Source organism: Hesperophylax consimilis, chromosome 9, assembly GCF_061612785.1.
Source record: "Hesperophylax consimilis isolate HC1 chromosome 9, BYU_Hcon_1.0, whole genome shotgun sequence".
NCBI classification, from domain to species: domain Eukaryota; kingdom Metazoa; phylum Arthropoda; class Insecta; order Trichoptera; family Limnephilidae; genus Hesperophylax; species Hesperophylax consimilis.
Window position 1 is genome coordinate 35,369,373 of NC_142844.1, and position 23,174 is coordinate 35,392,546.

At 32.9% G+C, this 23,174-nt stretch overlaps 2 protein-coding genes across 4 annotated transcripts in view; both read right to left on the minus strand.

The window, feature by feature from the left end:
- LKRSDH (lysine ketoglutarate reductase/saccharopine dehydrogenase) overlaps window positions 1-23,174 on the minus strand; it is a 418,858-nt gene that overhangs the window by 188,018 nt on the left and 207,666 nt on the right. For both annotated transcript variants that reach the window (XM_089635917.1, XM_089635918.1), the window contains exon 11: window positions 21,464-21,635. In XM_089635917.1, coding sequence (XP_089492043.1) covers window positions 21,464-21,635 — 172 coding nt within the window. The remainder of the gene's footprint in view (window positions 1-21,463; window positions 21,636-23,174) is intronic.
- LOC149421270 (uncharacterized) lies at window positions 8,679-13,411 on the minus strand. Of its 2 annotated transcripts, none has more exons than XM_089635453.1 (3): window positions 12,963-13,411; window positions 9,865-12,266; window positions 8,679-9,764 (listed from the first exon to the last, which is right to left on the minus strand). In XM_089635453.1, the coding sequence occupies exons 2-3, from the start codon at window positions 12,262-12,264 to the stop codon at window positions 8,937-8,939; spliced, it is 3,228 nt and encodes a 1,075-aa protein (XP_089491579.1). In that variant the 5' UTR covers window positions 12,265-12,266; window positions 12,963-13,411; the 3' UTR covers window positions 8,679-8,936. The 2 variants fall into 2 exon arrangements, with proteins under 2 accessions (XP_089491579.1, XP_089491578.1); XM_089635452.1 differs by having other exon boundaries at window positions 12,752-13,411.

The window sequence follows — 23,174 nt, forward strand, 5'->3', positions numbered from 1 at the left end:
CAGGTAAAATTCTCTCTTTTGCCGATGATACTGCAATAACAGTACAAGGTAAAACGTGGGAAGAAACAACCCGTAAGGCCAACAAATGTATTGCAACAGTCAAAGATTGGCTTGATAGAAATCTCCTCAGTCTAAATTATGATAAACTATCTTTATTCCCTTTTATAATTCCCAAAAGTCATCCCCTAAAAATAATCTTAATCTGAAGTTCCACAACCCTAATTGTAACTTTGCGACATGCTCAAATTGCGAAGACGTGAAATTCGGACAATATATCAAGTATTTAGTTGTAACTATAGACTGCCAACTCAAATAGACTTACCATATAGAAAAGACGGTCAATAAACTCAGATACCTAAGTTACATATTCAAACGAATGAGCAACATTGTCAATATAAGAACCATGAAACTTGTTTATGACGCGTTCGTGCTTTCATCTATTTCCTATGGAATAATTTCCTGGGGAGGAACTTACAATAACCACGTAAAACCCTTAGAAATTGCTCAGAAGTCCATCATTAAAATAATGTACCAAAGGACCAAGACATATCCCACCAACCAGTTATTTCACGAAACTGAAATTATGGAACTAAGACGGATCTATTGTATTCAATGTCTCAAATTTATATTCACACGTCCTATCAATTTCACCAAAAACACAAATCGCTCGAGCCAGAGACATACCACATGCGTGTTCACAGTCCCTCACTGCTAAACTAGGCTGGGCCAAAGGCATATCAACTATATTGCCCCAAATTGTTCAATTCTTTACCCAATTCCATCAACATGTGTCGAAACCTGAACTTATATAAGAAAAATGTTAAAAGTTGGATAAGAAATAATTTCGAAACGAGTAACTTTTTTCTATAATTCTGTTAATATAAATCTGTTTCTAAATAACTAAAATACCACATGTCTTTCTGTAAATTAAAGATTAATTTCTGTAAATCAAAGAAATATACATCCATCTATGCTTTATGTGTGTGTGTGTGTGTGAGGGTGTGTATGTGTGTGTGTGTGTGTGTGTGTATATTTGTAAATTAAAAAATAAATAAAATAAAAAAATAAATAAAATAAAAAAAATAGAAACTTCTGTTAAAAAAAAACCAATCACATTGATCTCTATAGATACTTTTTACAAGTTTAAAAAATATATTTTAAACACCACTGTTTTATCCTTACACTATAATACCCACGCTCAGGCTTCGCCTTTGTGGGATTTTTTTGTTACTCTTTCATTCTATATTACTATGTATGTACCTGAATTGTATATGTATCAAAAATTTTGTTAATAAAAAAAATAATAAAAAAATAAATATCCTTCGGAATTGAATATCTCAAAACGGCCTCACAATCTCAAAACTTTCGCACAAAGCATTTATAAATACCCGAGCAACGCCGGGTAAACGTTAGATAATGTATAAATATTCAGCCTGAGTATGTTTGTGCTCGCAAAACTTTAAAAGAAGTCAACCGACATCGCTGAAATTTTGAAAAATTAATGATTCTTTGTTTGTTCCATACGCGTTCCTATACCATTCATCCGATTTCACTGAATTTCAAATTTGATTTAATTGGTTTCAGTGTTTAGAGAGTGCTTTGAATAGTAGAAAAAGTCGGGGACGCCCAAAGAATAATTAACGCATTATCTCTGCACTGGAATGAGATACGGAGTGGATGTAATGTAGTTTTTAACAGTAACATTGTTGTATACAGTAGTGAATGGTGGATGAAGTTGGAGAAAAATTATAGAAACGTTGATAATGTAGTTTTAGTGTTTTGTCTTATATATAGTGTTACCTTACCTAACCTAACCTAACCTTACCTTACCTAACCTACTTAACCAAGTTAATAAAGTTTTATTTTCATCACTTTCCATGACTTTATATAACTTTTTAAAGATGTGATGAATTATCATTTTGATGATTTATCCGGTCACCCTATTTTGTATCTAGTTTACGAGTATATTGGATTACATCTATATACTGTTAGTATTTCCTATATAATACATATATTCTCCCATGTACACTGAATTTTGTATCAATTTTATGTAAAAGCCTTTTTAGGCGTATAAATAAATATATTTTATTTTTCCAAAAGATTTGATCTTTAAAGTTCTTTCATTGATTTCACTCGAATTAAATCATGTTAAACAAATAGTAAGTTTCAATTTAAGAGGCAGATATGGGTACCGCTGCCCCGGAAACCATGTATTGGATAATCAAAACTCCTGCCGAAGGTCACCCCAAGTGGTTTGCTACGTTTGGTGACTTAACAGGGGTGCCCAGGTTCAAGGGGTGAGGTTTGTCTAGGTCTTGGTGGCGGATGCGCTTACCTACCTACTAGTGGCGGGCCGGATCAGGAGAGACTAGTTGAGGGAGACTCCAGCTGGACTCTCTCGAACCATCATTGCCTTGTACCTCAGTGGGATGGATTGATTCATATGTCTGTCACTCCTGGACACATTGACCCCCAGATTCCTACCCATCCCTCGTACCTTTTTCCTTCCCAGAACTTCCTCTCCTAGCTCTCCCTAAAAAGACCTTCCACACAGCATCCCCAAAAACGTCATAGGCCCTGAAGGGAACTGAAAAAACAGTTACAAAACACATACTTACACCGCTTGGAGAAAGAACCAAAAAGTTTCTTAGATAAGTTTAATATAAGCTGAAACAACCTGTAAACAAAACATTAATGTCTAATCTAAAACTACCGCTACTTCCTACCCGGAATAACTTCGTCAACTACCCCCAAATGTTAAGTGTTATGAATATCCGTATCCCTGTCAAACCTTCACGACTCCACCATCTTTTCCACTTTGACAACCATAGCACTAACTATTCACATCACTCCCAATAGCGTAATTTCACCAAATTGCCAATACTTTTACAAACCTTTTCGATATATTTAAAACATCTCTACGTCATTACATCAACGCAATAATAATTAATTGTGAATCTAATTGACATGTTTGCGTATTATGTTCGTAAAAAGTATGTTTTTTATTGTAATACTGACTGTTTGTCCGTTTACAATACACAAGTATACATAAACAACATATTTTTATAAACATTCTTTAAAAAAGAAGAACTATTACATAAATAGGTATTCGAAGAGGTTATGCAAGTCTTTGAGACTTCATTTAAAAGTTCTCTTAAATAAAGTAATATTATGTCATTCTACGCCATGCCAGCACGTCCGTTCTGCTATGTGCGATACATTGCAGATCATGGTGCAGTCCATGGCTGTAGTTGTTCGGTACGAACAACTTATAACACTCCGAGAGGCATGGGCTATCTATGAAATTGTAAATTATGATTGTACGATTGCCTCACTGCTCCTCGACTGAAGACTTTGGCAGCGCTTTTCAGTGATCGGATCTTGTACTAATATGTAACATACGGTGACCGGATAAATCATCAAAATGATAATTCATCACTTATTTGAAAAGTTATATAAAGTTATGGAAAGTGATGAAGCAAAAACTTTATTATCTGGGTTAAGTAGGTTAGGTTAGGTTAGGTAAGGTTAGGTTAAAAAAAAATCATCGTTTTTAATGACTTTATATCACTTTTTAAAAGTGTGTTGAATAGTCACTGTGTTGAGTTAGCATGGAACCGTAACATACATATCTGTTATTTCTGTATATTTTTTGTTAATTTTTTTACCTATATTAAGATTCTAAAAGCCCAACGGGCGTTCAATAAATATATAAATTATGTTGATATAATGTCTCCAAAGTCCAAGCAAATGAGTTTTCAATTCTAATCAAAAATATGTACACAAGGTGGACGGTTACTAGCCGTTACAATGGTGGGCTATAAAACATTTTTTTTATATCACAAAAGATTGTTTCGGTGTTGTGGAAATTCGATAAAATAGCTTGGGTATTATCAAGCTGGTAAGCCTTGGCTTAGGAAAGCAATATCGCAACTTAAGAAGTTTGCCTAAAGTTCTCCCGTTTCCGCGACATGCATTTTTTTACCGCATTATGTTAACATAAGCGCCTCTTTATATATAAGTACCCTCGAAAGCTCTCTCGGAAAAGGATATACTTTTCAAATTATTTATATTTGCCTTATTAATTAAATGTCTCGAGATATTTTAAAACATCTTTTATTATTTAAGACAACATCATATTAGAATTGTGGACAAATGTACCATCCATTTATTCGTTTTTTTTATATTAATTTGGTTTTGCGTTTATTGGAATTGTTTTGTGTCTGTGTTTATGAATTATCAGAGGTTTAGAGAATATATGATGCAAATCCGAATGGTAGCAGAAGTCGGAGACGCCCGAGGAAAAGATGGCACGATCGTGTGAATCAGATACTCGAGTCCAGTCAAGAGTCAGAATAATAGTAGAGTGTCTATGAGACGATGTATGAATGTGAATGAGGCAAGAAGTGTGTGCCAATACCGAGTTGTTTGGCGGTTTGTCCACTCTGCCTACCCCTGGTTAGTAGAAGTGTTTATTGGAGATTATTATTTGTTATTATAGTGATTAGGTTATAAAGCTATTCTCTCATATTTGCATACGGTGAAATAGGCCAGGCCAACGTATTTTTGTTGTTTGTTTTTGGGGTGTTATGCCGTGTTGCGCTAACTCCTTCTTTAGCCGACGTTTCGGACAGCGTTGCAGTGTCTATCATCAGGGCAGACAACGCTGTCCGAAACGTCGGCTAAAGAAGGAGTTAGCGCAACACGGTATAACACCCCAAAAACAAACAACAAAAATGCTTTTGGCCGTGAGAATCTAAAAACTTACCAGGCCAACGTATATTATGAGAATATAGCGCTCGTGTGAGACTAACATAAGTCATAAGCTGTAAAAAGTAAATGAGTAATTTAATAGCTTCGGGGAAAAAACTGTTTAGATTTAAATTCTTCTTGTTTACATTATTTATTCGTAATAATTTATAAAATTCTGCTTTATTTTATTACAATTTTTTTTTACTAAGCGTGCTAAAGTTAGGTAAGCCGTTAGAAGTTATCAGTTTTCAGTTAAAGTAGTTGATGTTTTGTAATATTATGTTGGAAAACAAAATGAAAAGACATTTTATAATTATTTATTACAAATCTTCTTACAGGTCAACCCTATCTGCGAAAATATCGTATCTTCAAATTTATCTGGTGATTTAAAAAAAATGACTTCAAATAAATCAGTAATTATTTATTAGTATCAATCAATTGATTTCAGGTTAATCATGTTAAGTCGAAATCTACTATTTTTGATTAGTATAATTTCTTAGAAATGAAACGAGCCCGGACAGAGCTTTGACTCAATGTTAGACCGACCTTTGGGCAACTTTGGGGAGATGTTCTTAGAAACTGGTCCCCATTGAGCGGTCAGCACATGTGGTTACACCTGCCAACCCCTGAAAACGATCTCAACTGATCGGTTAACCCCCCGCATGCTTATTTTAATAAATTCGCAAACGTATAGTGAGGGATTTGCCAAAATCTGAATTCTATATACTATATTTTATGAGATATTTACGTATTTTGGTGTAACTGTATTTTATTTTGAGGGCGTATTTAAATGCAATTGAATTAAAATTAAAATTATCAAACGTTTCATTAAAAAGTTTGGGGACCACTGCTCTAAACAAATATGAGTAACGTAAAAGACATAGATGCTTTGACGATATTTTGTGTTACGACATGTTGTATATCAGAAGGGTGGTTGATAGTCATCGTGACAACATGTAAAAAAATAGGATGAGGATGTGAGTGAATCAAACTTAACAATTTATTCGGAATCACAATTTTATTTAATTTTAATTTTACTTTTACATGCCATTAAAAATTATAAATAATAAGAAACGATAAGATTAAAACGTGTAACAGTAACATCAAACATTGTAGAAACTAGAACAACACTACATATTAGACAAATTACTAAAAATGCATTACCAACGCCACTATAATTTGTAGGATTCAACAAAGTGCTGGTATAGCTAACGCTTAGTTTTATGAATGGAGTCAATAAATATTTTAATAGTACCCACAAACTCTTTGCCCAGATCATGCATCCTAGTGGTTAGTGAGTGCGTCTGATAAATTTGACATTTTGTCTTGTGTTCCTAGTCGGAAAATGGAATTTAATAGTGTCAACGATGGCAGGACTGTCAATTAATTTGTTAATGACTATGTAACACAAGCAGATCTGACGTAATTTTCCTGTAGGACAGTGTTATTAGTCGTAATTGATTCATCAAACTAACAAAATTAAAGTGTTCAAATAGAATTATGAAATAATGTATTATCCTTTGTGCTATGCATAAAAACCTTGTCTTATAAACATTAGTTTATCATTGAAAAAATAATAAATGGAATTATGAACTTAAATTTACGTACATTTGTGCTCAACTCTTTCTATATTATTAGAGTGAACTTTATACAAAGTGAAACAAATGGGTAAATCATAATCCACTTGAACTCACTTAATTAATAACACACGTTCATCAATCAATGCATTATACATATACCTTTGTATTAGTGATCGACGAACCGATCGATGCAACTGTTGACATAAATTGATAATAGTTTGACTAGTCTATAGTTAGTAATAACATATATTAATATAGACACGTGTTATATATTTGAGGTCATTTTGCACAAAAATGGGGCTTAACAAATTACCCAAATATTATTATTATTATAGTTCATTATTCACTCAATAGTGCTACAATGTCATCTGCGCTTAGTTAAAAAGACATTTTGAATAGCGCAAATCTTAAAAACTAAAAAATAGAAAAATGATAGCTATTTACAAATTAACTACTTCGTATATCTGGTAGTGTATGTGTGACCCGCGCGGACTTTTGCTTCCGAAGGCAGCGTGAGTAGAACTAACTTATTCTATCTGGGCGTTCTAATTGAATGTCAATTGTCTTTCACATCGCAGAGCGGTTGCGTTTGCTGCCACTGCTTTTGCAGTACTTGCATATCACCACAACTAACTTACCTACATGTAATGCTAGTGTGACTTATTGAAAGGCATGACGTTCGTGATAAATTTTTTTAAAATGGTTACAGCTGTTTTAAAATATCCTAAGTCTATCAGACCCTACCTGGCATACAGAGGGTTAAACCAGATGAGGAGTGAAGGTAGCCACATATCCAGATAAGTGGCGAGATGAAACTTACTAACCTACATCGGTACTAGGTAGGCAACACATCTACGATACTAAAATAGTATGATACTATTTGCGATTCCGGGGCAGATGTAATGTCCATCTAAATGGTCAAAACATTTTTTTTAAATGATTTCGATTGTGACTGACAGAAGCTCTAGAACCTTTGCTTTTTGTCTCAACACTTCTAATTTTCAAAATAAGAAGTGTTTGTATGGAGAATTCAACAAGCATAAGATAAAGAATAAAGTACTTACCTATAATATAATATTTTTAACGGAAAATTATATTATTTGCCATTTTCAAAATTGGAACTAATTCGTCGAGAATTCAGACCGTCAAAAATGGTTCCAATCTTTTTACATCCAATTAGTCCAATTTAACCTCCAACGATCTAAAGAATTCGATTCCGCACTCTGCTACTTGCGTGATAGTGGTTACGATTCGAGACAATAAGAGTATAATTATGATTACAATTACGATTGCAATTCTCTACGACTTTCCTGTGATTCGGTCTGCGCTAGTTTGATATATTTTACGTCTAAGGCAACCGAGGTAGCAGGCACTGCTGATACTGACTTGAGGCTTCAGATGTATGACTTTGGCAAAACTCAATCCAGACACCCATAGACTGAGCTTCATCACTAGGAGACTGATACAAAAAAACATAATCTATGAGGGAGGCGTTTGGAATCCGTTTATGAGATAAGCTTATGAAGAAAAAACAGCTGCTCCCAACCAGCTGGAGCAAGTACGACCATGACATCCCCAATTGAGGTTTGTTTTGAGGCTGAAGGTAGTGGGGACTGGTGGCGAAGGAGATGGGGGAGAAGAAGGTGGGAAAGTACCTGGTTAATCAGATCTGGTCATCAAACACAGCCAAAGCCATTTCAAGGTGGTCTTACACCAGAGCGATACTGAGAGTATTTCCCACTCTAATTATACACGTAGGTACGAGTATCTACTTTATGACTCATCTGAATTCTTCAAACAATAATCAATTCCATTTTTAAAAATGATTATTCAATTCAAAACAAATTTAAGTTCATTGAACCAGATTTCACGTGGGAATAACTAACGCACATCGCAGACAACCGAAATTAGAATGTTTCAAATGTCACAGCTGCTCTCAACTGTTCGGAGCCTCTAAAAAAAATATTCACGCAAATAGAATCCCTAATTGGGGTAAGATGTGAGACTGAAGGGTGTATTGAAATGAAGAAGATGGGAAGAGGAAGGTGGGGAAGTACCTGGATATTCAGATTTAGTCACCAAAACACGGCCAAAGCCATTTGAGGCAACATTTCAATTCTTAATGGTACTACGATACTGCCACTACGATATTGAAAACATGGTCGTTTTTATTGGCATGGGAGTATTTCTCAAAATAAATGTACGTAACGAAAATGTAGTTACGAAATAGTGTTACGAAATAGTCATAAGACGTAACTAAATAGTAAACATAAGGCTTGTTTACACAATGGCAAATTTTATTTTACTTTTTTTATTATTTATTAAATTTAATTTGTTTTCGTCTTTTTTAAATGTAAGTAATTATCCTTTACTTTTTTATTTATTGTACATACTACAAACATACATAAACTCACGACCCAAATACTTGTATTTTGTTATACCCGTTGTAAGGGGCTTAAAAAAAACAAGGGAGTACAAATATTTTTTTTTTAATCAAATTATCAGCTCCCAAATTTAAGTACCTAACACGATATTCAACAAATCTTAAGAAGTTAAAGAACAGGCACTGTTTAAACTATTAAAAATTTAATAACATACAATTATTTAGTTTGAATCACTATCCATTAGCGTTTTATAAATTTCTTCCTCATCTTTATAATAATTGAAATCTTTCCAAGACACATTTGGTTTCACAGTCAGTTTTTCAGTCTTTGGTTTATCACTCCGCTTTGGCGCATGAATATAGTCATTTAGTGATAGAGATTTAGAGATAAGGCCCTTACGAACCACTTTCTTTTTTGTATGGATATTTTCCAGTTTTTCGTTTTTAAGAATAGTCACTCCACATGGTTTATCTTTGATTTTGTGAGAATCTTCAATTTCATTTTCATTATTCATATTTTCAATATCAGTGTTATTTTCTATGGCATTATTATTTCCTATTATAACATCTCCGATGTTGTCATCAAAATTATTGAAATTAAATTCTGCTTCATTAAATGTTATTGCATCCGACAAATATTTATCAACTGTAATTATAACTTCGTCAGTTACTAAATCGTCGAAAAAAATTATTGGCATTGAATTTAAATCAGTGGTTAACCCTTCTATCATATGACTTTTTATTTCTTTACTTTGTTTTTCTGTGTCATCTGTTTGTATTATATCAATGGGATATTTTTGTTCTTCTATAACTTGTTGGTGTTTTACTGTTGTTTTTCCTTTTCCTTTTCCTTTATTTTTTATTTTTTCTTCATCGTGTTGTGTAGAATATGTTTCGTCTTCAGTTATTAATCCTTCTTCTTTGAGGCATTTTATTTCAGTATCATAGAAAGTACGGTTTGCAGATATAAGTTTTGATGAAGATGACATTGTTGCTTTTTCTTTTTCTGTGGGTTTTCGTTTCTTGCCTTTTTCCTTATTTGATGAGTCCTAAAAATTAAAAAAATAATCATTGAAGTGTATTTTATTAATAATCCCATTGATACTATTCGAAATTTCAGAATTCTAAGGGGTATTATTAGATTTTTACCTGCGTTTCCTTGTCTTTGATCCTAAAATGCGTTTTCTCTTTAATATCTAATCTCAAATCAACTTTCACTCCTATGTTTTTAAAACTCTCTCCGTCATCTGTTATCTTTAAATGACCTTCATTCTCAAATTCCATATCTATTAGATTTGAATCACTACGTAAAATTAAACTGATATCACTTTCGGTCGTAGTAGAACTATTTGTTCTTTTGAATCTTTTAGCTGGTGGGTATTGTTTTTTCAAGGCTTGACGTATGTAACTACATTGTGCTTTTGGTTCTGATAGGGTGTTGGATAGAAGTTCGTGTTCTTTTGTGTAGTAACAATTGCAACAGATATTTTTATTGCAATCAAAGCAGCTCAGCAATTTATATTTAATTGACGTGTTGCCATCCGTTGAAATTTGATGCAGCTTCATTGTACCTTTTATAGGAACAATGTTTTCAGGTATCATTTTGGTCATCTTTTGAATGTCGTTTTCATTTATATAAAACATTTTTACTTTGCTATTAACCATTAAATAGTCATATGCTTCTTTTGCGTTGGTTATATCATTGCCGTGTGAAATATGATTGTCAAGTTGTCGTTTCAATGCTCCACCAACCCCATCAGCTGGGCCTTTTCCATGAGAGGCTTCAAAGAAATTCCAAGTTGCATATTTAAATCCGTAATCTTTTATATTTTTTTGGAACAAAAAGAAATTATGTTTTTGGCGGTACTGAGTTGCAGGACTATCAGAAAAGATATGAATCTTTTTAATGTTAAAGTATTTGCATAGTTTCATTATTGGATCCAAATGAGCCCAGATTGCTCCAGGACCATGTTCATTATTTGGGGATATGGAGCATATGGATTTGGGATTCACATTTTTTCTGTAAAGTACGCAAGTGTGCAATGTGACCTGATTCCTGGATCCTCCGAAGTGTACAGCCTGAATTTCTTCCGACTGCTTGCATGAAAAGTTTTCTGAAAAATCACAAATCAATGCAGCTTCGTCTTCATCAAGGTTTTCAATACACTTTTTCCATGCTAGGTACTGATGCAAAACATTGAAGTAATGAGTTTTAAATTTTTGTACATCATCTTGAAATTCTTTAACTAATGTAATCACAGTTCCTTTCACTACTTGTTTTGAATACTTCTTTGTCTGCTTTTCTTCAGATTTCTTTATTCCAATTTTAGTATAGATATGTATTCCCATTTTCCATTGAAGCCACTGCACGGGACTATCTTCATTTATGGTCAAATCAATATCTGGTTTCTTATCTTTGCATTCAGAACACTCGGAGTACATGCATTTGAAACATTTGCTGCAAGTGACATTTTTCATAAGTTCATCAATGTCAGATGTTTGAAGCAAACCTAGCTTCTTCAACGATTTTGCTTTGAAAGATAAATTGCAATGCTTTATGCAAGCACAAGTATTCCTATCTTGAAGTCTTGGTTTCACAACGGAGAACGGTCGGAACCGATAAAAAGTTTGTATAGATGCTTTACCACCTTCTGTCCTGTATTTTCTGTAGAGCTTGTATATTGGTTCAATTAAATATCGCTTTTGTACTTTTTCTTTGTTTCTCGTTATGCACTCGTTTTTTCCCGCGCTAGATCTACTTACATCTTCTCTTTCAAAGAAATCTTTGATTTCTTTCTGGTATTTCTTTTTAATTTGGTTACTTGATTTCGTCATTCTAATTCTTCCTTTCAGCCCAAGAACATTAGAAATAGCTGTTTTTAATTTGTGTTTATTTACTATTTGGTTTGTAGCTACTTTTTTTAGTACTTTCTTTTCTCTGGGATCTGCTTTATTGAACTCTGTCTTTAAAGAATCTGTAATTGTATTTAGCAAAATTAGCTTTCTTTTCACCTTATCTTTTTCTGGCGTGGACACATTTGGTAAAGTTTCTTCTAAAAAACTATTTGATTTCGTTAATGGTGTATCGTCACACCGTGGAGTTTCAGTAGTTTCAATGGAAATAGCATCATTATTAGTTTTAGTTTGTTTATGCAATAATATTTTCAGAATGTTCACTTGCCTTTTCATCCGATTACAGCACTGTCTTAAATTCTTATTTCGACTTTTTAATCGAGTATTTTCTTCAGTCAGCTTTTGTAGTCTTTCCTTTAGGATTTTTTTATCATTTTTTCTATCTTCAAATGTATTATTGTCTTGTGTCATAGGATTAGCCATTTTCTTTCTTTCAGCTCTTTTATCATTGGCTTGTCTCCACTTTGCTCGTAGCTCTTCTTTTTCTTCTTCTGTAAGAATTTCTTTTTTCTTTTTGATATTTTCTTTAACTTTTGTTAAATGCTTAATTCGGATTTCCTCATATTTATTTGGCTTTTCCTTTTTCAGTCTTTCTCTGTAAGCTTTTTGCCTTTCGGCATTCGTTTTTGGGGGCATTCCTAAAAAAAGTTATGCTGTAGTTATGGTTTTATCAGAGTAAATAAAAATAAATTTATATTTAAATAAGCTTTTATAAAAAACTTAAGGCACTTATAAATATTGTATAGAGCGCCTGTAGAACGGATAGTGTGTATGAGTGCCTAAAGCTTATTTAAAATAAAACCAGTATTGGACGGCTCAGCTTGATCTTCAAGTACTTGTCATTATGTATAATGCCATATAATCGCGATGATAAAACATACAAGTCCGACGAAACCTGCTCTGCCATTGACCATCAGGAATTTCCAGCGCATCCTATGTATTACAACCTACCTACTTTCCAGCGCCATCAACAGATCTGCTCTATGGTATAATAAATTTTATTTTTTTCCTATTATATCTAAATACATATGTATATTTGTGCATTGTGCATAATATATTACATTATTACCAAACTTAGATAAGACTTTCATAAAAATGCTAGACACACTAACAATATACTTACGTTTTCTTAATCACGTTGTAACTGTGTACACTCAGCTTTACATTGAACTTTTTCGTTACGTTACGAAATTCATAACAAACGTTACGAAATTGTAATAAGAATTTATGTTATAAAAAGTCAATGGTTTGATAAAATTTAAAAGTGTTAATATGTAAGCTTAGCAATGTTCGTTCCGCACATATTACAAAAAGATGAGTAGAAAAAGACTTACCGTTTTGTGAAAAAAGGCTATAATATTTCCTGTTACGAAATAGTGGTCCCACTAAAGAAACACGTTGTTACTGATTTTAACAATTAATGTTATGGCGGAGAAGTCAGACCAACAACTAATCAGAAAGAGGCTAGTGTTGCCCATGTTAAATTTTACAAATGGGTTCAAAAATTACGGTGGAAGTACTAATAAAACGTAACTAAAGAGTAGTTACTAAAAAGTAAATGACTATGTCTCATTTTGTTTTTTGTGCATAAATTATTAATTTATTATGAAACCCCATAGAAAATTACTTTGTACAGAAACTACATTTAATTAAGACCCTAAAACTTACAAAAAATCACAAATTATAACGTTATTATCGCATTTTATGAAGTATAAACAAATGAGGTGGGTAGGGTGGCAATTTTATTTTGTATGGAAGGTAAAAATCGATATTTTTAAAAAAATTAAAATATTTGCGAATTAATACGATTGTAATGTTTATTCTTCGATATGTTAAAGTGTAATATTTATTCTACAAAATGGTGCATATTTTTTTTGTATGATTAATTAAAAACATGTGTAATTTTTGAACTGTTTCTAGGCACACTTTATTTTTCCAAAATGTACACTTTTTTTGAGAAATACTCTTCAAGGATAGAGCTCATGAGTAAAAAGGTCTTACGTTAATTGGTGACATCAGTTTCCCTTCAAATCGGTATAACACTTCGTAGTATTAGGAAAGCGTAATTTTTTTTAAAACTCAAAAAATGGTCACTTAGGGATAATTCAAAAGTAAGTATGATCTTGTGTGGTTGTTAAAAATTTTTAATGGGATTGTTTTTTTTTCTTCTTCTTACTTACATTATTAACATTCAAGGGCATTATCGATCCCCCAATTCAGCATATTATATAGAGTAAAGAATGGAAATTTGTATTATAATGTTACTTTTGTAAGCGGATTTAAAAATAAAGTTTAGATCAAAATTCTAATGAGTCATGTCTTCAAAAGCTTCAGAGTTTTCGTTTCGAATGATAAGTTTCAAACGATGATGACATGTGATATTAAATAGAGCACCTCTTGTATATTCTCCATGTCCTTAACGAAGGGGTGACAACTCCACGTGTAGCGGGGTAATTGACAGGTTGAGAGAGGAGCCCCGTAGTGACAACTATAAACGTCTGAAATAATCATTCACATATATCTTATAGGCTCTTCGAGATGTGCTTGTATAGTTGTGCAAAACCGAAAGCAATAAAATTACTCACGCGTAAAGTATTTTATGAGAATAATAATACCTAATTAAAGTTTACATAATGATGTTTAAGTGTAAAGAGTTATTCACGAAGAAAAAAGTCTTGATTTGATTGAACCATGGAATTGATAGTAAGTACCATTAGCTTGCCGCACTTTCCTCCATTTTATGGTAATTTGAAAAATTTTACTTGCAAGAAAAGTATATTTTATTCACTAGGCAAAGAAATATTCTATATTAACATTATTCTAGTTTGTCATTTCGTCACTTGCAAATATACTTATTTTATCTGTGATAGAGCAGGGTATCAATTCTCAAATCCAGGCCGCTCGCAATCGCTGTCGAAAGTACATTTATTGGTCGACATTCATATTTTTGATCTCGTCAAAGGTACATAATTACATGTGCCAAACGTCAAAAGTCATTCCACTAGAACAAAGAGTAGGTCAAACCACTCGTTGTTCGAGTGGAATGACTTTATTGAGAACCGACAGGTCGCAAAATTCCAAGTTAAATGACATAATTCTGATTATCAAAAGTCATTATTTATTTATTTACACAAAAGTGACATTTTTATTGTAAATAGCGCTTATTTAGCAGGAAATTATAATATACCTTAAGAAGATTTCCGTACGTCTGTATAACATAATATTTTTTTGTTACATCAGAGAAAAAAAACATTCCCTGAATATAAGTAGGTAACCTCAAGAAACTACATAAAGTAAATATATAAATGCATTATCTGGTACAGCGGTACAATTTAAAAAATTAACAACATCAATCAACAACAGTTCTTGCGAAAATATAATCAGCTGGTGTACGGGGAAAATTTAGCGTAAGCATACGACGGGTTCATTAATTTTTTTCAAAGGTGTTTTTGTCGTGCCCATCAATTAAGAAGATAGTTATTTAAATACCTACTTAAAAATCTGATGTTTCAGAGGATTTTTTTGTTTTGATTTAAAACAAGAGATATACAGAAACGTGTTTTTTGGAAGCGAGGTCCTCTTTTCGCAGAACTACTACATAGCTTAAACGAACTTATAAAGTTGTTGTTTTCAATGGAACAATCAAAGGGACGCTTGCAAACTGAGGTTGTAAACTAAATTCGAGAGTTTGAGAAGAAATAATATAATTATTTTCTCATCTAACCATCGGAATTAGATCCCTGTTGATAGTTAATTTTGTTCAGCTTTCTATTTGCCCGCAAATGTTGTTCTAGCTGCCTGTGTTTGTGGTTTAAAACTTTGATACAAAATTTTAATATGTAAACTCCGAAATCTGCAGCAGGAAAACAATATGTAGTTCACTGACTACGGGTTACTAAAACTGCAACTAGGTATATTCTGCGAACCACCGATGAAACCTGCATCCAAACTAGGTACTTCAGTTGAAACAGAATGGATTAAATTAATTTCGCGTGTAAGTATTTCGTTAAGACTGGAACCTTGCGACATAATATTTCAGGGTTATTTTTAAAATTTAGACATACTACCCAGCTTTGCACTAGTATCAACACTTAACACTTTTCTTGACGGGATAGGAAATTCCATCGCGCTATGCCACCCCTTTGTCAATGCTTACTTCGAGAATAATTCCCAACTATTTTTTCAAACCCAACTTCAAATTCATGTATTCAGAAATTGTGTTGACAAAATTATTTACTCGGTATATCAGTGAATCGACCTCGTTATAACGGTCAACAATTATATCAAGATAAGGCTGAACTAAAATATCGTTTTGTAATTGCTCATAATAGCCGTGAACTCGCTATTTCCGTGATCGCTATAACTGAGTTCGACTGTACTTTTATTAATTTAGACTTAGACTATTATATAGATTAATGTTTATTACTTATTATTTTCTTAAATTTTTACGGGGGCTTACAACACAAAAGCACTTTCGAGAAAACTGCCACACAACGTGTGAACCTTTAACTCTTCACGTTTGTAAGTATGATAAATTCATATTAATTACAAATAACAATACAACAAATGTGTACAAATAAGACTTCTTTTGTTAGGCCATCTTCATGAAGATAGATATAATATTTCGGTGGCTCACCATCTCTCAAGGAATGAAGTAACTGGCTACGGGGCCGGGGGGGGGGGGCATAAGGACAAGGGGGGAGAAAGAAATACTATAATATAGTATGTACCCTCTAGTAATGGAACATAATTATGTTTTGTATTTGTTCGGTATTTTTTGCCTAATATAATCATTGTATCGCCACAAAAACGATAGTGGATAAGTGAATAATTCCTTATTTGAAATTTAAAAAAAATATATATATAATTATGGTTTATATTAGTAGCTAGGTATTTAAGTACCTACTTACATATCTTAAGATCTTGCAAAAAATTTTGTGATGATTTGTTAAATTAAAAAAAATGAAACATACTTTATTATAAGCAAGGTCTACTGTTGTTGACACACAAGTCAACCATAAGTAATAATAGTTTTATGGCATTTTTCATATGGCATCGTAAAAAGTTGACCACTGTACGTGTTTAATACTGTTTAGAATATTAAATTTCCGATGTTGTTGTCCCTTTTGATATAATTTCTGAAATCCTACATTTACTTGCTGTCATAATGGTTGATAGTTATAAAATATAGATTTATAATTACGGCAAACGAAGTAATCTTTAATCCACTAATAATTTTGCGTAAACGTACGAGGTATCTGTTGAAAGTTAATCGACTTATATTAGTTATATAATTGTGTCAAGGGTTATCCGACTTTCGATTTTCTCTACGGTTTTATTGGAATAGGGTAGAGTTTCTAATGTTTTCTCATTCACACTACTATCGCTATCCGCTATTAGTTAATAAACTTGGAATATATTAATCCGTATGAAGTTGTTGACCTTTAGAACCCTTCAACAATGATTTGGGATTCTATGCCGCTTGAAGAGCCTACAAAATTCTAATAGCACTAACGTTTTGGTTAGAACACACTTTTGTTAGAGACCCGATAGCAAGTCATACACAACTTATTTTTGCCACCCATAAACAAAATTCTCTTTATTTATTTTTCGGAATAACTTTATTGAGTAAAACCTCAAATTGTAATATTTAAATATTGAAGACAATATTAGTGATTTTTCTGTTTCAGATTTTCGTTTAAAAATCACTAATATTGTCTTCAATATTTAAAATTCTCTTTGTTTCGTATCCAATAATTGCTGCGCCAGACAAAGCAGCATGGTTCGTCTTATGAGATCTCTATGACCAGCACCCAAACTGTAATCTTTAGAACCTCGTTCCAGTCAACATCACCGGCAATTTTGGCTAGCTTAACTACCATCCACATATCCTTTCATGTGATTTGCTATTCATACGAGGGATTCTTGCTACGGCCGTTAGTTCCTTTAGATTAGAATAGCCAGCACCAATACTAACTATTCCAGAAACCATTAATAATATTTACATAATCTTTCACATCTTCGCAATTAAAAATACTAAACGACTTCAAGAACATATTAAATTTTGAATCAAAATTGTTTCTGTTGAAAAAGGGAGTCGTGCTGCGAAATTTTACTTTTCCTGTATAAACAAAATTTTAACATAATTGATACCAGTTGAGAGCAAATATCTATGGAAAGTATGCATTTGTATGTCTTTTTACGACTGTAGTTCTTAAATAAATAATATGTCATCAGTTACAACATGTTTAATTTTTTTCCTAGACGATATCGTCCCTCTAGGTCCTAGGTAGACTAGGTCCCTCTGACATTATATGAAGGGCGTGAACTAACTGCTGCAATAATTGTAGAGGTGGTAAAGTATTGCTGAATCCAGAAGCAAGCACTTCTTGCATGTTTTTACAGCGTGATATGTCTAATAGCGGATATCTCTTCTTCTTGTATTTGTAACCTATTCTTAATAATTAATATCCTCAACTGGAAAAGAAATACGAATTACTTTTACTTGGAATTTTTTTGTAATGATTAGTTGACCAAAACTGAAAATTTTTCGCTCTGCTATGAAAAATACCTCATATCGGAAGCGAATTGCTATGAAATAATTAATTTCATGAAAATGCAGTTTTTTGATCCCGACTTAATAATTACTTAATATTTACCGACTTAAATCCGACTTAGTAATTGTAGGATCGATTCGTATTGAAAATTGGTGTTTTATTGCTTTTCTTTTTAAATTATTGGTAACACCGGATTGAAGGCAGAGCTCCGCATGGCAGTAAAGATGGTTGCTTTCTGATTCCGGATTTTTTGTGGAGGTACAGAATGGACTGCTGTACTTCAACGCTTTGTAATATTTATTGTAATCTAACATGATCCTGGTGGATTAAATAACCGTGGACTATGTTTTAATTTAACCTCCGGAATGCACTGTTTTGATAAGAATTGGAGATTCGTGCTTGTATTGAAAGAGCTAATAAATAATGGAAGATCCTTTGAAAATCACGTGTCGTGTTTTGACTACCCGGTGTTAGCGACTGGCATCGCGGTCATCCGATGGTTCGCGCTTCGGTATATGAATGCGGCACCTTCCCCGATCTTAAGCAGGTGTGATATACTAATCCTGAATCCGGGATCTCGTTATTCCGCGGCTGTTTTGATCCTGGTGATGATCCGAGTGACGCTCTAAAAATCCATTTACTTGTTTTGGGGTTGATTTCAGCCTTGAAAGGCCCACACGGGGCCTCATAATGGATTAACTCCAGGAGTTGCCCATGACCTCTCTCTCTCAACATCATCGTTCGCCTGATGAGACCCTCCAATGTGGACGTATGTTTAACGAACAGAATTAGCTTAGCTATATTAGTAATCGTGGGTCTCCGGGTAAGAAATATTTATATATCTACCTACTCCTTTCCTGGAGCAATAACCTACTGTAAACTATTTGTTTAATTCTGTTAAGGGTCATCTCTTTCCCTGGTATGTCACGAAAACAGTCCCCTATCAGAGCTGAGAACATCAGAAATGTTGAGAATCTCGTCTCTGCCCGGTAGAGTGATAAACCCTGAATTTTGGCGCCCTTATAAACAAAGCTGCTTATCCGGAGACTTCTAAGTTTATTACAATATTAACTACACAATCACAACATACGCGCTTAAAGTCCTTATCTAAATCTTTATCAATTGGCACCCAACGTCGAATCTCCTATCAATCGAATCCACACTCCTGTAAAAAGCTTTTAATCTCTGTGTGGACGCATTTATAATAGAATTGATTGTTTGAACAAAAGCTTTTTGAAGTAAATTAGGTCAGATTGAAAGCACATAATAAACTGTAACAATAAAATATAACGATACCAAAGTAGTGTAGATTTTGGGCGAGGAGATTAAGGGGACCCAGATGAATACTTGAATCACTTTAGTTATTTTAACACTTTCAACTGTTTTGTTATGCAAATCTCGAGTTAAAGGCAAGGACATCCTGTTCTTATCGCATCCAAAATCAAAAGAATGGCTCTCCGGTGTCTTGACAGCAATATAACATTATCAAAAATTTAACGTTTATTATTATTTATCTAGAAAAACCCTCAACTAAGCTAGCGACAAAAAAGGACAGCGCTATACGGGATGTGCGTATATCTTTATTTTTCATTGCCGATTTTGCGTTGTATTCTCATACCCCAATAATTGTTTATTTTTCATTGCAAATATTTTCTATTACCGGAACATCTTGAAATTTTTGATCTTAGTGGCTAGGCTTTATTTAAAAATAATTTATATAATATAATTTCAAAGGCCGTGAATATTAATGTAGTTGGTGGAATTTTCGATGCTAATTGTTGAGGCATTTATCAGTCAATTTCCAGTTATTTGGTAAATACTCTAGCTAGTATATCTATTTTATACAACGGTTCGCTAAAATACTAATGATTTATTTACAACTAAATCTTGGGAAATTTAAATAATTTAACTGTCCATTATAATTATTTTCCAGGAATCATTGAACTTTGAAGTGTTTATTTGAGTGGTGTTTTCAGTAAAATATTTATTATTAATTAGTACAATACTTTCAATTATCTATTTTGGGAAGTTTATCGATCTTATCATTGTTTTGTGAAATTTCACTGCATGTGTTTATCATATAACAATACATTTACCTATATCCTTAAAATATTTAATATTGTAGGTATTTATTTGAAATTACTCCAACAATGGTGCCTACTTCACAATGAACATAATCGGTATCAAAAATAGTCCTATTTTCCATACCGAATCTATATGGAATCACATGTGTAAAACGCTTTGGAATCCGATACAGGTGAAGGTTTCTATAATATTTTACACCGTTTGTTATATGTGTTCGCTAGCCGACACGGTGGATGTTGTCAAAAAATCAACTTGGCTATGCGACGATGCTTATAATTATAACTACTTACCATTACTTTGACTTTTTTTCGGATGTTTTCATGTTTACAAAACTTTTTTGCAGCAAAAAATGAATAACCTCTCCCTTCGACATTCAAACAAACACTGACTTGCACTGACGCACAAATAAACCATTAACTGCACTGACTGCATATTATGCGGAAAGTTTTACATTAACACTTAATTTATTTATTTCAGGAATGTATAAGTGCCTATTAAAGTAATTAAAATAATAGGAGGTTAAGACATCGTCGGTGTTGTGAAAATGAATGTTTTTATACGTCTCCCGTATTAAGAATCAAAGGATACAATTGAACTTTAAGCAAGTTCTACTGGTGTTGTAAATATTTTTTTACGCTATTGTTTTAAATATTGTTACGCATTTTTATCCCCCAAAGTATAGAATAACAAATTATGTATTTAAAAATATATTTTATTTTATGATAAACAGAACATAATTTGTCTAAACTTTGGAACTGAAACGGCTGTTTTGCGCTGCGCGCCGATTTTGCTGTTAATGCAAACTTATTTCAGACTGAAATCTATTTTCATTTATTATACTTAGCTGACGCGACGTGACGGTTAAAACGTAGGTGTATTGATAATGAAACTCGTTTCAATGACATTGTAATGTCATGTGTTTTGAGATATTTTTAACATCATACCAATATACTTCGATGTGAATATTAAATACCTTCATCTGGTAGGTATGCCGTGAAGTTTACGAAGCATATTATTTGTATAACAAGTATACTCGTGAGAGATCCATTAATATTTGAGATATATTCTTTTATTAGCTTCATTTACTATTGACGGATAATCTCTCAAATAAAATATCATCAAGTATTAAGATCACGTTTTTTACGATTACGTTCTGTCACCATAAGCTATTCAAATATAATGTTTGAACTTACCGATTCGACGGCTGGAGAGAATTTGTGGTCAGCTAGAGGCTTTGTGGCATCAGATTGCATGATGTTCATGGCGAAGGGGATCAGGAGATCTCCGAAGAAATCCGTGGCTTCACGAGGCAACTGGGTAGGCATGTTGTCTATGGAACATACTAGAACTCCTGGACCTTTGAAACTGAAACGAAAAAGAAAATTTTTTACTATTCGACTTTGTCAATTGTTTTCTTTTATCTAATAATAATAACGAAACTTCCTTCTGACAATGCCCTTGGTGGATTATGTCCGCTACAAGTAGAAAAATGAGTGTTTTAAAACGGGATTGCAGGTATTACGAATGAATTAACAGGTTTCCTGATTTTATTAAATTTCGAATATATGTCGGAACACGTGTTCATGAAAATCTATTTCTTATTTGATCCTGATTTCTGAGGTTTCCTGATAAACTTTTAGTATATTACATCCATATTATCAAGATGAAATTCCTTGTTTTTATCCAATTTTCACGAACACGGGTTCCGACATCGTGATAACATATTCGTAAATTACTAAGTTTTCCTCACACTAATTATTAATGATTTGATAATTAAACTTACACAAATCAACAGTTTTAACAATAATAATATGTAATTGTGACCTCTCTTCCCCCTCATCAAAACAAAATAAGCATGGTACATGCTTTAATATCAGAATTGTTGTACATGAAAATTAATCATTCAATAATTTGTACACAGTTGACACTTGTCACATGAGAACGGGTCGCTTCTACGATTCGTTCTTAAGTTCAACAGCTCGGCTGTGGAATGAACTGCCGGCCTCTGTATTTCCTCCCTCCTACAACATGGGACTCTTCAAGACCCATGTTCACTCCTTCCTCTCCAAAAAAAGACCCTCCACACAGCATCCCCAAAGATGACATAGGCCCCGAGGGAAATTATTTTCTTCAGGGCCTCCTGTGTGGAGTAAATATAAAAAAAAAAAAAAAAAAATCATGGTTTTCCAAAATATTCAATTTCAGAATAAATATTGTTCACGAATAACAAATATTTTTTTAAAATGTCTCAGGAGTTTATGATTCTTGTTTTTGACGCGATCAAAGAGTTCTCTTTATTTTTATATTTGAATATATTTTATCTGCCTGACCTTACGCGTTACCTATTTTTGTTTTCATTTTTAGTTTACATTTTTATGAATAGTTCATAAAATAATAGAATGCAAATGATAAAAATTTTCACAAAAAAACTTTTTTTTAAATTTACTTTCTAGGGACGGGTTGTTTTTAGAAATTTGAAAAACTCATTAAATTTCAAAGCTAATTTTCAAGTTCATTGAAATTTCTTTTTCAATTTTATTGGAAGTTCTATTTTAATTCTTGTATTATTCAGTTCTGTGAAGCTTCTCGACCATAGTGTTATAATTACAGAACTTAAACTTTCACAGGACCTGAAAATTGACGTTGAAATTTGATGAATTGTTTAAATTCTGCGAAACCACCCGTCCTTAATGTAACCCTTCATAAAGAAAAAGAACGTGTATAAAAATGTCGCCTTTCTATAACAAGGTGTAATGATCTGCCCTTTTTACTTCAAACTTTTCCTTCTCTTCTTTCTACGATAATTTTCCTTAAGTCCCGTAGGTAACTTTTCCATAAGGCTTTGGTTATATATATATCCGGGGTAGGAAGGTCCTCCCTGCCGTCTTTTCTTTATTACACACC

What these genes read in the sequence shown, in the direction of transcription:
- LOC149421270 (XM_089635453.1), bottom strand. Translation starts at nt 12,264, where the DNA reads ATGCCCCCAAAAACGAATGCCGAAAGGCAAAAAGCTTACAGAGAAAGA. An exon ending in TCAAAGACAAGGAAACGCAG is followed by an intron (nt 9,765 to 9,864) that starts GTAAAAATCTAA and finishes TTTAATTTTTAG; the next exon opens with GACTCATCAAATAAGGAAAA.